Source organism: Melopsittacus undulatus, chromosome 4 (assembly GCF_012275295.1).
Source record: "Melopsittacus undulatus isolate bMelUnd1 chromosome 4, bMelUnd1.mat.Z, whole genome shotgun sequence".
Lineage (NCBI taxonomy): Eukaryota > Metazoa > Chordata > Aves > Psittaciformes > Psittaculidae > Melopsittacus > Melopsittacus undulatus.
The window spans coordinates 75,808,437-75,821,855 of NC_047530.1; the positions used below are offsets into that span (position 1 = coordinate 75,808,437).

General features: G+C 48.6%; 1 protein-coding gene across 3 annotated transcripts in view; it reads left to right on the forward strand.

Annotated features, from left to right (window-relative positions):
* Positions 1-476: 476 nt before the first annotated feature.
* The window catches only part of ZEB2 (zinc finger E-box binding homeobox 2), a 116,185-nt gene continuing 103,242 nt past the window's right edge, over positions 477-13,419 (forward strand). For 2 of the 3 annotated variants that reach the window (XM_034061419.1, XM_034061421.1), the window contains exons 1-2: positions 477-987; positions 3,672-3,809. In XM_034061419.1, coding sequence (XP_033917310.1) covers positions 3,737-3,809 — 73 coding nt within the window. In that variant the 5' untranslated portion in view covers positions 477-987; positions 3,672-3,736. The remainder of the gene's footprint in view (positions 988-3,671; positions 3,810-13,419) is intronic. The other variant, XM_034061420.1, reaches the window with a different exon arrangement.

Below are 13,419 nucleotides of genomic sequence, written 5' to 3' on the forward strand. Positions count from 1 at the left end.
CCGGCTCGGCGGGCGGGCGGGGGGGGGGGGGGGGCATCCCGCGCGGGGGAAGGGGGGGGGTGGAAACGACAGGGATCCCGCCGGGAATGGGGGTGGGAAACGGCAGGGATCCAGCCTGGGGGCAGGGGATCCGGCTGGGATCCAGCCGGGGGGGGGGGGGAGAAGCGGGTATCCGACAGGGATCCTGCTGGGGGGCGGGGGGATTCCGCCGTGAGAAGGGAAGGGGATGCAGCTGGTGGGGGGGACAGACACATACCCCGGGAGAGGGGGGAGCGGGGCAGGGATGCGCCTCGGGGAGAGCGGGGATGAGCCCGCGGGGGGGGCAGAGGATGCAGCCGGGGACGGGAGAGTTGGCAGGGTTGCAGCAGCGGGCCGGGGGCGCAGCCCCCCCGGGGGAGGGGGGGGCGCTGCTTCTGGGCTCAGTGAGTTTCCGCGGGGCGCCGCGGTGGGGTGAAGGCGGTGGGGCGCGGAGAGGCGCGGAGAGGAGCGGAGCGGCGGGGCGGGGGGCGGGCGCGGGGCGGGGGGCGGGCGGGAGGAGGTGGAATTGCATTTCTGCCGCTAAAGCTTTCGCGGAGACTTCAAGGTATAATCTATCCCAGATCCTTTCCCAGAGAGAAACTTGGCGATCACGTTTCCACATGATGCTCACGTTTGGTGCTCTTCAATTATCCCTCCCCACAAAGATAGGTGGCGTGTGTTTCAGGGTCTCTCCTCTCGCTCCTACAGAAAAGAAAAAGAAAAAAATGTCATTAGAAGAGGCGTAACACGTCAGTCCGTCCCCAGGTTTGTGTTTCCTGGAGTGGCAGAAAGAGATCAGTCCTAACCTGCCCAGCAGGAATAACGGTCCTTCCGACAACTCTTTGCAAGGCTTTTTACAATTTCTCCAGGAGCTGCATCTCCCTTCACCTTTTCTCCTCCACTTCGAGGCTTCTTCATGCTTTTTTCTTCTCACCATTTCTGGCCAAAACTACAGACAAGACTTCGCAGGTAGGTTCGGAATTTAATTCCATTTTCTCCCCCCCCCCTCTTTTTTTTCTTTTCCCCTCTTTTTTTTTTCTCACGCACTCGCGGACTTATTTAATTCCGGGAATATTTTAATTATTTTAAGCGTGATGCTTTCTTTCTGCTTGTTTATAGTTGAGGCGAGAAGCCTCTTTTCTTTTTTTTTTTTTTCTTTTCAAACCGAAACCTGAAGTCGCTTCGATACCGCTCCGGGAATGGGTGAGCAGTTTCTGGGTGCTGTGGGCTGTGCCACCACCAGCTCTGCTCCCCTTACCTGTCATCCAGGTACGGGAGGTGCCTTTTACAAGGCAGCAAAAAAACTTTTAGTGCTAGGAAAGGACTTAGTCCCACTGCAGGGAAAAAAAAAAAAAAAGAAAGAAAAAAAGAAATACACCCCAAAACCCCAACATTCCCCCACCCACCTCCTGCTCTTTTTATTTCAGGATTCACATCTTAGCTCTGAAAGTTTGCAGGTACCTGTTAATGCCTTGCACGCCCTGAGCCTGCAGAGCCAGCCCGGCCGGGCACCGCTGGAGCCCAGCCCCGGGCAGGGCTCCCCGGCAAAGTATGTGCTTCCCCAAACAGAAAGTTTGATGTTTTGTCTGCTTAGGTAGTTTCATTTCTTTATTTTATTTCGTGAAGCTGGGTGAAGTAATACCTTAGCTTCTGGGATTCTAAAGCAAGAAATGAAAGTACTGTCTGGAACTTAAAAGTCGTTTACCAAAAAGCAATATATATGTGTATGTATATATATATATATGTATATGTATATGTGTATATATATATATATTCAAAAGCTAGCCAGTCCTCTGGGAAGAAAGGTGCTCTCGAGATCTGCAGGTTTTAAATCATTGACAACTTTTTGCGGGGGGCTGAGCTCAGGGAAGGTGGTGAAACACATTTCAAACAATTCACCATTGGTGGTTTTGCATTAAAACTCCAGTTGCCGAGGCGGGCTGAGGGTCCGCGCTTGTCTCGGTGTCTGTCCTCCCCTTCCCTCTGCATCTCCTGGTCGGTCCTCCGCGGGGATGCCACCGTTGCCCACTCTAGGATCAGGAATAACTGGGAAATACTAAAGTTTCTCACATTGCTTAGCCTCTGCCTTCCTCAGCCACATACATCCACAGAGCCTCCAATTCCCTCTGTCCAGGCGGAATCCCAAGCAGCAGAGTGAGAGCAAACAGGCTGACCCCGCACACACTCTCTCAATATTCCCATCCTCTTACCTGCTCAGAGATGTATTTTTTATTTTATTTTACTTCAGCCAAGCAGGTTTTATAACCGCAAACGTCTGAGAACACAGTCTAGGCGGAATAAAAAGACATAGCAGTAACACACTTCACTGCTCAGTCCTGGTGTGAAGCTCCAGCAAAGTAAAAAGACACAAAGGGGAGGGGAAAGAAAACAGAAATAATAATAACCTTTAAACCCCACTTTGCTGAAAAAGAAAAAGAAAAGTAGAAACTGTTGATTTTTTAGGTTTTGTGCAAAACTCCTAGTGTAGGAGAAGACAATAGATGAGAAGCCGAGGGGGGATCCTGCTCAGGAGAGCAAGGGTTAATTGCCCTTGTTTTACAGTTTGCATCTGTTACATCTTTTATAGCCCCCTGTTTAAACTAATCCTCTAGTCAAAGCATCTTTAAAGCTACAGCATCTTCTTCGAGATGGACTGAGTTTCAGGAGCGTTCTTGCAAGCAAAGCTAACGCTCCTGCCCTCTCCCTTTGACAGACAGAGCTCCTGCACCGCCCGGGCGCACACAGCAGGTCCAAAAGTTTATAAGTTATAAAAAAACCCCAAGCCAAACAAAATCTTCCAACAAACCAACAAAAAAGAAAACCCAGCTGAAAACCTGAAAACTCTTGACAGCGGTAGTTTTGATTTCTGTTTCTCTCCTGTGAAGAAAAAAAGTAAAAAACACTCTGAAGCTTTGTTTAACTAAGGGGTAGGGGAAACCCTGAATATTGTCAAACTGACTAAAAAGGTGACAGAGGTTTATAATTACACTCCTAGTTGTTATGGGGAGGAGAGGGCTCCGTGCTGTGCTTTACCCCAAAAGGAGAGGAGAGAGCCATGTTTCCCTCTCCTCTTATCACTTGGCTGGAGTGCAGTTTGGGGGAGGAAAACATATATATAAAAGCAGGAGAGAAGGCTAGGATTTCATGTGAAAGAAAGTTCTAATGTCAAATTAAAGTACTTTTAGGAGGAAATGGTCCGCCTAGCATTGAGTCAAACAGCCTACTGTAAAAGCTGTGCATTCCCTCATACGGTCATGAGTTATGACTCATTTGAGATGTAATTCTTGTCTGTCTCTCTCTCTCTCCCTCTCTGATCTGCTTTACTGGTGCAATACACACACACACACACGCACGCACATGCACACACAGAGAGGGAAACACACGCTCACGCAGACACACACAGAGAGACCATAAATAAATAAATAAATAAATAAATAAAAATAAATAAATAAAGGCGAAATCTGCCCGGCTGGGGAGAGAGGGGGAGCCCGCTCCGTCTGCGTCCCACCCCACCCCCCCCCCGGCACGGCAAACCTTGCCGTGAGCGTGGATGGGTTCTTTCTCGGGTGGAAATTGGGGTCCCGGTTGGCGCCCTGCGTTTAAATGGGCCATCCCCGATGCCCACCGTGTCGCTGTGTTTGGTCGTTACATAGAGCCTGCGTGCTGCTGAACCGGGGAGCCGAGCCCATGCGAACTGCCATCTGATCCACTCTTATCAATGAAGCAGCAGATCATGGCGGATGGCCCCAGGTGTAAGAGGCGAAAACAAGCCAACCCTCGGAGGAAAAACGGTAAGCCCACCCCCCAAGAAAACTTTTCCGGCCCTTTCCACTGCGGCCGGGGGGGGGGGGGGGGGGAAAGCTGCGGCGGGACGGGAAGGGGGGGACGGAGCCGGCGGCCGCACGGGTCTCGCCGCTCTCCGCTTCCCCTGCGCGGCTCCGGGGCCGTCCCGCGGGGGCTGCGCGGCCGCGGGGCGCCGGCGGAGCTGGGTGTGTGTGCGGGTGTATGTGTATGTGTACGGAGCTCTGTGTGTGTGTGTAAGGAGGTGGGGTGTAGGAGGGGGTATCAGCGTGCCGCCGCCGCTGATCCCCGAAGTTTGTTGCGCGGGCGCGGAGCGGTCGGGCCTCTTGCCCCGCGGCGGGGGGGAGGCGGCCCGGTTCCGTCACTGCTTTCCGGTTCTCCCACCGCTTCCCGGGTCGCTCCGGCGCTGTCACGGCCAGGGAGAAGAGAGGCGAGGAGTGGGGCGGTGGGAGGCGCGGAGCGGCGCGGAGGGCAGCCGGCCCGCTACAGGCCCTGGGAAAAAAACCCGGCGGCGTGAGAATCCCGAGGCGGGCTGGCAGTGAGTTAGTGACTCTCTTTTTTTGTCGTTAGGGACTCGAAAATGAAACTTCCTCCTCCCTAATAATTAATAACACTAACAAGCCCGGTGCCCGGTTGTCCGCAGCTGCCGCCCCCCCCCGCTCCCGGTCCCTCCGGCCGCGGAGGGCTGGGGCTCAGCGGGACGCGGTGTTCTGCGCTGATCTCACGTTTGGCAGCTCGCACCGGTGAGGGTGCCCTGTCCCCGTCTCTACCCGTCCCTCCCCGTCCCTCCAGTAGTTTCTCCCCTTCTCCTCACCCGCAGCCATTCGCCTGGCCACCCCGGCCCCACTTTCCCCAACTTTACTCTCGAGGAGCTAGCTAGAGGAAGGAAGATATTTCTGTAAACCTGGACCCGTGCGCTGCTAGGTCAGCTACTTCATTTAAGTGGAGAGATGGGGGGGGACGGGACGGGATGGGGGGGGACGGGGACCAACACCAACAGCGCCAACAATAAAAAACACAAAGGCTAGAGAATGTTGATCAGAAGCAAATGATCCTAACCCCCCCCCCCAGGTTGTGAGTGTGTGTGTGTGTGCGTGTGTGTGTCTTTTTCTTGTTGTGGTGGAGGCGTCGAGCCATATGGGGGAGTGATAGAGGAATTTTAGTCAGAAACTGTTCGTTATGTTACACTGGCTTTTCCCTTTGTGTTGTCTTTGATCTATTTGCTTGGCTTAGTATTACAAAAAAAAAAGCACACCAAAACACCAACCCCCCCCAAAAAAAAAGAACCAAAACAAACAATCTAAACTAAAATAATATATTCCGAGCCTCTTCCCAAGGATCAGTCCCCTGTTATCTTTTTTAAAAGTCTCTCCCCCTCCACCACCACCCTTTACTCTTGTGTCTGTCATTATTTAAGGTGGTCCTCACAGAGGAGACCTCCCCTTCCCCTCATCTCTGGGTAATTTAGTAGACATTAAAATTACACGTAATGTTTCCCTCTCCTCTCTTGTGTTTCCTCTGTTCTTTTTATTAAATGTTGGTTATTGATTTTCTAAAATCAATGTCTGTTGTGGGGCTTTTTTCCCCTTGCAAGTATCTAAAGCACGTTGCTGATCAACTGGATAACAAAAGCTTTGTGTCAAGTAGCCTTTTTTCTTATGTTAAACAGTCATTTTTGAGAGAAAAAGAGAACGAGATTTAAAGCAATGCATCCAGAAGTGCTCTTTTGCAGTAAAGAATATTCTGAGTGTTTGAGGGGGGGTTCTTCTTCTTCAGGCTCTTTGCTTTTCATGCAAGATTATTAGTTTAGCGTGTTTAAACACACTACAAGCTCTCTGATGAGGGATGCGTCTACGTGTTTCTCATTTTCTAAATACAATTGGAGTCTTAACCTCCCCCCCCCAAAAAAAAAAAAAAAAAGAAAAAATTATAATTGAAGAGCTGGGTGCCTCTGCTTGCCCAGGACACCCGAACATAGCTTGCCCGCCCTGTTATCCCAGCCAAGACTCTGAGAACGCGTATGGACCCAAGGTGGCACAGATTCTCGTTGCTCCCATGCAGAAGTGTGTTTCCACGGAGCTGCACTAACTTGGGAAAACCCCACGCTTGGGAGTCGAAAAGTTTAATTGTCATTTTAAGGTAACAGTTTAAAGATCCTGCAAACTTCATTCAAAGTGTGCGCTGATTAGGCGGAGGTCTAACTTCTGCTCCAGTGCCTTGCTCTGGCCAAGAGCACGGAGGGGGAGGATATAATTTGACTTTCTGTCCGTCCACTCTTTTCTCTTTGTGCTCCCTAATTTGTTTCTTTCTTTCATTTGTAAGAAATGTCCTGGTTCTGAGAAGCAGGTAGACAGGACAGGGTAGGCTTGGTTAAGGGTTTTTTTTCCATTCTCTCTCTCTCGACAAGCACGTATCCAGTGCCTTTCCCGTTGGGAATTGCCCAGGATTTATCTGAACTGAGTGGATTTTTCTTCTTTCCTGGATTCGTGGAAAATATGTTACTTCTGAGCTTGTGTCTTTGCTGATAAGACCAGAAACCGTGATGCTTATCAAAATCAGACAGAAATTCCTTAGAAACACAGCAGAACCAAAATAATATTAAAGAGCCACCAGAAAAAAAAAATAGACGGTCATCAAGGAAGCTGGGGCGGGGGGTGGGGAGGTGGGAAGCGGAGGATGTGTGAGGGCAACCACATACACATTACAGACAGGGACAAACCAGAATAATACAACTGATGTCTTGGTGGGCTCCACGCCTGTGTGCGTGTCCCTGCGTGTTCGTGTGCGAGGATGGGCAAGGCTGGGGATTAGGTACCGTATAAAATTACGGCGGAGCTAAATAGAGTAGAAGGGAAAAAAAGCTGGGGATTTTCCAAGCTAACGGAGTTGATCCGAGCTGCTGGAGTGAAGAAGAGGTGTGCGGGGGGGCGGGGTGGGGGGCTGAAGTGCGGGATGTGGAAATGAATGAGGGGTGACCCCCGGAGGGGGGACCAGGAGGGAGGATGGGCAGGAGAGGACCCTGAAAGCGGGGCGGGGGGGTGAGGAGGGGGACCGCCCAGGAATGCGACGGAGCGACGGAGCTCCGGGAAGTTCGGTCAGATGATTCCCAGCGCCTGACTCACTTCGCGGCACTTTCACTCGGGAGAGAAGTAGCGGCACAGGAGAAGGAGGAGGAAGAGGAGAAGGAGGAGAGGCCAGAGAGCCCTCTTTCCGCACGGGCGCCCCGCGGAGGCGAGGGCTGCGCCAGCGGCCGCAGAGCCGGTGCGGGGCTGTGCGGAGCCCTGCCCTGTCGTGCCTCAGCAGATGGGCTGTCCCCCTCCCTGTTGTTGTACTCAGGCGCTTGTTGGGTGGACTGTTTTTCCCCTTCCTTTCCTATCCCTGCCCTCAAAAATAAAAAATAAATTTAAAATCCCCAGGATGGAGGGGAAGGGGAAAAGTTGGCTGTAATTTACCCCAAAGTTTCAGTAAACAACGCTCTTCCATCTCTTTGCCATCTCGCTTCCAGTTGCAAAGAAAAGGCAGAAAGTTCAATGCTTTCAGTGCGTCTGATCATAGGGAGAACACAGACCAAACAAGCAGACACGGTTCTACACTCTCAGAGCCTTTCCCCCCAAAAGATATCCACTCTACCTCCCCCGCCCTCCTCTCGGGGATGCTGGGGAAGGGGGGAAACCTCTTTCACTTGAAAAACGAGGGGGGAAACAAAAATAAATCCCAAACTGCCTGGTGCCTTCAGTGAGTGGGAAGGCAGGCTCGTCCTCCTTGCCTGGGGAAGTTTGGGGATGGCCAGGCTGAAGGTGGGGGTGAGTGAGAAGATGCTTTTGGGGCAGTTCAGGTGGCGGGAGGCAGAGCAAGCACCTGGGAGCTCTCCCTTTCCCGGGAACCTCCTCAGGGCTGGGAATCCGTTGCGAGGAGATTACTCTGAGAGTTGCTCACAACAAATGTACTCCCTCCAGAAAAGCACCTGGAGATAGGCATTAAAAATTAATGCACTAAACGCGACTGACCAGGGCGTAATGATTATCTGGCCAGATTTCTACGGTTCAGCTTCAGGTCCAGACTGAGCTGTGACACAGTGCAGAGAAGCTTGTTTTCTCTGTCAAGACTGATCTATTTATTTTATTCCGAGTTTCGAGAAATCCAGTGAATTTGGAGATATATGCCTGATTCACTGGCGTGACCATTCGGTACTTATTGGCTTTTGCTTATCACACATGCTTCGCAAGGAAACTTTTGGGTGAATTTCTAATTGCTGTAAGAAAATGGACTTGATGACTGGAAAAGACGTATTCGGAAAGGGAAGAAAAAAATAAGGAAACCATTACAAGTTAATTATCGATAATTATACATAGCCAACTGCCCAAGGTAGGGAAAATAGATGGAAGGTTGAGATGCAAGCTCTCAGGACAGGCTGGTAATATTCTCCAAGAGAAAATGTGTGTCTTCCTTCAGAGTGGAAAGAAGGGTGTTGATTCTTTTACAGCAGCCTCACATTCATTCCAAGAAATAGGAAATTCTTCGCTTCACAACAGTTTTTGGCGTCTGCATTATCCCAGCGCTTTTAAGGTGCATTTTCTCCTCTGTGAAAGAGAACTCTTTGTCCTTTTTTTCCCCCAAGACTATGGCTTCCCAAGGTAGACACTATTTTGTGCCTGTCACATAGAGAGGGAGTGCAGGTTTGCAATGCTCACAGACAATTGATTGTCTGCCCTAATGTGTTTCATTTACATGTTTATAACGTCAATAGTGCTGGGGTGTCCACTGTACCATTCATTCCAGCATTCCCACAAGGGTGCAATTGTCTGAATGGCCAAGTCAGACACCTTTTTGATTGCTCTTTAGTTGTCTTCTTAGGGTACAGAGAAAAAAGGAGATAAATTTGTGATGCAGAAACACTAGTTGAAAATATTTCAGAATTAAACGTCACCGTTAAAGCAGATGTGAGCGTTACACAAACAGTGTATTTTAACTAAGGCTCTGAAGGTGTAAACAAATTCAGAATGTGGGGATGATTACTGCACACGACATCCAGTCTCGTCCCTTATTTTTTTAGGTTTTTTAAATATGATTTGTCTTTTTCATTATCATTTCAGCTCCTGTAAACGCAGCCACCTCCTAAGTCTTTGTATGCTTAACTGTAATTTGTGATTTTCCCCCCTATATATTTACATATCTCTGTTTATGCCAACAGCATCAGCTAACCACTTGGAAAGTCTATTGAGAGAATATCTGGGCTGTGAGAAGTACAAACTTAAAAAGAAAAAAAAAGGAAAGAAACAGATCCAAATATTTCTCCATCAAGCATTTTTAATGAGAAAAACGACAATGCCTAGACTGTTTCTTGAAGCAGTTTAACTTAAATAGCTGTGCACCAGCTTCTCACTCCTGTGGTTGCTGTCCTCATGCGCTGTGAGCTTGCAGCAAAGTGTTTCTAGGAGTTTCCAAGTTCATACAAGATTACTTTCTAAGGTTTACTGTGCTGTTTTGATATGCCACACTGTCCTTTATCATTGAAGTTGCTTCTGAGGGAGGCAAGAAGCGACTGCTTGTGTTTTGTATTGAATAAATAAGCTACGCAGCTTCTTGAAACTTAGCGAGAGAGAGATGTATACATGCATATACACTTAGGCGTGCATGTATCGTGTGTGCACAGATAGGGTAGGTATAGGTGCGCCTGAAAACAACGGTTCACAATTCAGGCTAGATTATTTCTCCTTAAAAAGGATGCTGATCCAAACAACTACAATTAATACAAGTTGACCTGTTCCATCCATGATCATAAGGGAGAAAAGCACCAAGTCCTGCAGCTTCTGCTCGGGAGGTAAAGCGAGGGAAAACTTTTTTTCCTCTATATAATTTTTCTTATAATTTTTTAAAATGCCTGTTTGTGGAGATTTTTTTTTCCTGTGCCTAACAGGGAAGACACAGTAGATGCACCGTTAGCTGAACCCCTGACACGGCGGTCTTTTGAATGCCTTAGGTATGATTTCACTTTCGCTCACATCAATGCTGACCTGAATGCCTTTCATATCTGATCCGCTGTGTCTCTCCCAGTAAACATCCCCTGAGGGGAGAACAAAGAAAGGAGCTCTTCTTCTTCTTAATCACAATTCAGCCCATTCACCGCCGGCAGGCTACATTTGCATTCTGCAACAGAAAGCCAAGATGAAAAGGAAAAAAAAAAAAGAGAGAGAGAGTGAGAAGAAGGGGGGAAAAAGCAGAAGGGTGGAGGCTGAGTAAAATAACTTAGGTGTTTGTAGCTGTTTGTTGGGCTTCCCCTAGTTACAAGCCTTATATAGATCCTGCTCTACCCAGCCTTGGCTCTTCTGACAGGCAGATAGTGTTACAAGATGGCATGCCTGTACTATTCATGGCCACTCGCTCTAACACTTGAGGTAGAAAGTGTCAGGGAGGGATCAAATTCTACTCTGAGAAGTCTGTTATAGTTAGGGTCAGGTGTGTGTACTCTCAGCTCTTGACTGCTGCCTATTATTTTGTTTTAATTACTATTATTGTTTACTCACCGTGACCTTGGGGAACGGGGCTGGCTGGGGGTGAGACAGCCTTGCCCGCCACCGGCGGGAGGATTACCGGGGAAAAAACGCCCTTTCCCCCATGGAAAGATATCTTTTGTGATATTTTTACATGATCTGGAAGGGTCGGGCTGGGTGCTTATGCGCCTGGCGGAGCGGGGGCTGCGGCGGGGCCGCGGTGCCGGTGGCAAGGCCGGTGGCAGTGGCAGAGCTGTCCCCGGGCTGGCGACCGGCCCGGCCTGCCCTGGCCTACCGGGGAAAAGCAGCAACTCAGTGAATCCTCAGCGGCACCAGAAAATTAGCACGGAGGAGGAGTAAGGCGAGATTTGTGGAAGTTTCTATAGCTGGGCTCCCTGGGTTTCATAGTCCAGTTCATATCCATTTCCCGGCTGTGTCCCCCCCCGCCAGATTTGCCTGTTTGTTTATTCTTCAGAAGCCCTTCTGTGCTTTTAATCAGGTTTTCTTTTTAAAAATGGTGAGGTCTTTGGTCGTAGTCACTTTTTTCTCACCAAGACAAGGTTTATTTATAACTGAATCCTGCTTACTGAGAAGTATTTAAGCCCTTTCAGGCAGAGCTGTCAAAATTTCCTGTGTTGTTTGCCTCTATTTGCAACATGTAAAAAGTAATATGCAGTTGCTGGTGTTGGAATAACCGGGGTAGTGCAGAAATCTCAAGTGACAAGTTTTCAACTACACTATCTCCTGCCGACCAAACTGTCATTTTTTTTTATTTTTTTTTTTTCTCCAGAAACCACTTTTAAGCTCCTAACAGGTTTTGGTTTGGTTCTTTTTTTTTTTTTTTTTCTTCCCATCAGCAAATAAATTAAACGTGCTAAAGCAACTTCGAGAGGGAAGAACAGTTTGAACAATGAGGAGCAGGAGGGATGTCTTATTTCCCTGTAGCTGCTATGGCAGATTTCACTCATAAGGAGCACACTAACCGAGATGTTACCAGTTGAACAGAAGCATGTGACACAGATTCCTGATTTTTTCCCCAGAAGATTTGCAGAATTTACAAAAAGAGATTATCTCTACACCTTCCACCCTCCTCACCACCCCCATGACCCAAGCAACTGAGGATTTAGGCAGATTACTTCAATAAACACCTTTGGACACTTGGGGAAAAGTAGGAGGCTGTTTGCAAAAGCAGGCTTTTGTTAAGTGAGGTGCTGGATAATGCTTTACCAAGCAGCTGTGATATTAACCTACCCAGTAATGCTGGAAAGAGCATTAACTCCTTGTGCACTCAGGGGCCCTGCCCGGCCTAGCAGGTACTGGGCCTAAGGGGAGTTTTAGTACAGGTCAGTCCAGGAGGTGCCACTGCTAAAGCCATGGCACCCATCCAACCTGACACTTCTTCTGCCTGGTGTCAGCTGAATCTTTTGGGGTCAATCCATCAGATACAGGTCTGGGGAAAGCCATGAGGCAGAGCCACAATAGCCTCCTCTGTCAGTTTGGGGTCATCTATGTGCACGCTCACACTCACACTCTGTATCTACCCCACACGTACATACCATATCCCCAAACCTCTCTAGGAAAACTTGCATGCATTGCTAAGAGAGAAAGGTCAGTTTAAGATTCGTACTCAAGCAGCAGAATAGCTGTGAAGTTACACCGGCAAACCTGTATGAGTCGCTTCCCATTAACTCCTGCAGTTTGAAGGAAAGCCATCAGCTTCCTGGGGGCTTCACATTCCCAAAAGTGAACTTCTTTTTTTTTTTTTTTTTTTTTTTGCTTTTGGTTTGGGTTTTTTGTTTGTTTGTTTAGGTTGTTTTGGGTTTTTTTTGTTGGTTCGGGTTTTTTTTGGTGGGTTTTTTTTTGGCCAGAAACCTGCTTCCTGCTTTTTTCTGAGCCGTTATAAGAAGGAGCTAATAAGTTAGTTATTTTTGCTGGGCATAAGAACTTTACAGGTGTTTCTTTTCTGAGCTTGAATAAGACTGCTACATTTGGGGATTTTTGTTGTCGAGGACTCTTTTTTCTTTTTCTTTTTTTTTTTTAAGTGTAGGTGTCAATGTTAGAGCAGCCACAAATGTGTGAGAAAGCAAAGGGTATGAGACATGACAGAATTAAAGGTGTTTGCTATGTTGTTACCCGTGTGTCAAGCTGCAAGCTCCCTTTGTCGCAGCCTCCTGCCTCCTGGAGATTTGATAGTGCGGATCCACTTCCCCTCCATGTGATACAGCAGTTTCTGACTGGGGGTTTTAATGTGGTGCATTCGTTGCTGTTGCATTGGCCTCCCCAGATACATTTAAACACCTCAACATTGTGCACAGCCTGCTAGTCCCCCCTTACACAAGGGTGCTGTGTGCTGGAGCACCAGGACAGCAGCCATAGCATTACAGTGCTATGGCTGGCATGTAGCATCGTTTGGCAGGAGTGTCCTCCCATCATCCCATAATTACTTTTTATGTTATTTGTATGAATGACCAAGCATGCAGTATTTCTTTTGAAATCAAAAGAAGGCTCAAAATGCGTTTTTGAATACTTTCAGACCATGGTCAGGTCACAGTTTGGGAGCTGAATTCAACTGATCTCATTTGTGATCTAATTGAGGTTGGCAACAACCTTAGCAGTAGCAATAACATACAAATACAAATCAAAGAGCAGAATTCAGCAAATCAGATCTTTTGCTCGAATCCTGCCTGGGAGTTATTCTCCAGCTGCCAACAGAGAAGTTAAACTTTGTCCTGCTTCTCAGCGGCAGTGCGAGCCTTGCATATTTTTCGGGTCTTTTGCAGGGAAAGTTGGGTTGGATGGATGGGCACACAAAGGCGAGGAGGGAGTTGTTGCCCCTTCTGAGAGGAGTAAGGCAGAGCGGCTCGTCCCGTGTGTTTTTGGAGAGCCCAGTGTGGGAGGCGGAACTGGGAATGGGGTTGGGAAAGGCTGGAAAGAGGGATGGATGGCTGTGAACAGGAATGATTATTCTAAGGAGAAGCCGAGGCAGTTCCCTATCTTTACATCTATCGCTGCGGATTCCCGGAATGCAATTACCAGCGTGGCTGAGAATTGTTGACAAATTTCCCAGGGTCTGTCGGGAGCCGGTGTGGCGAGCATCGTGGCCGGGATC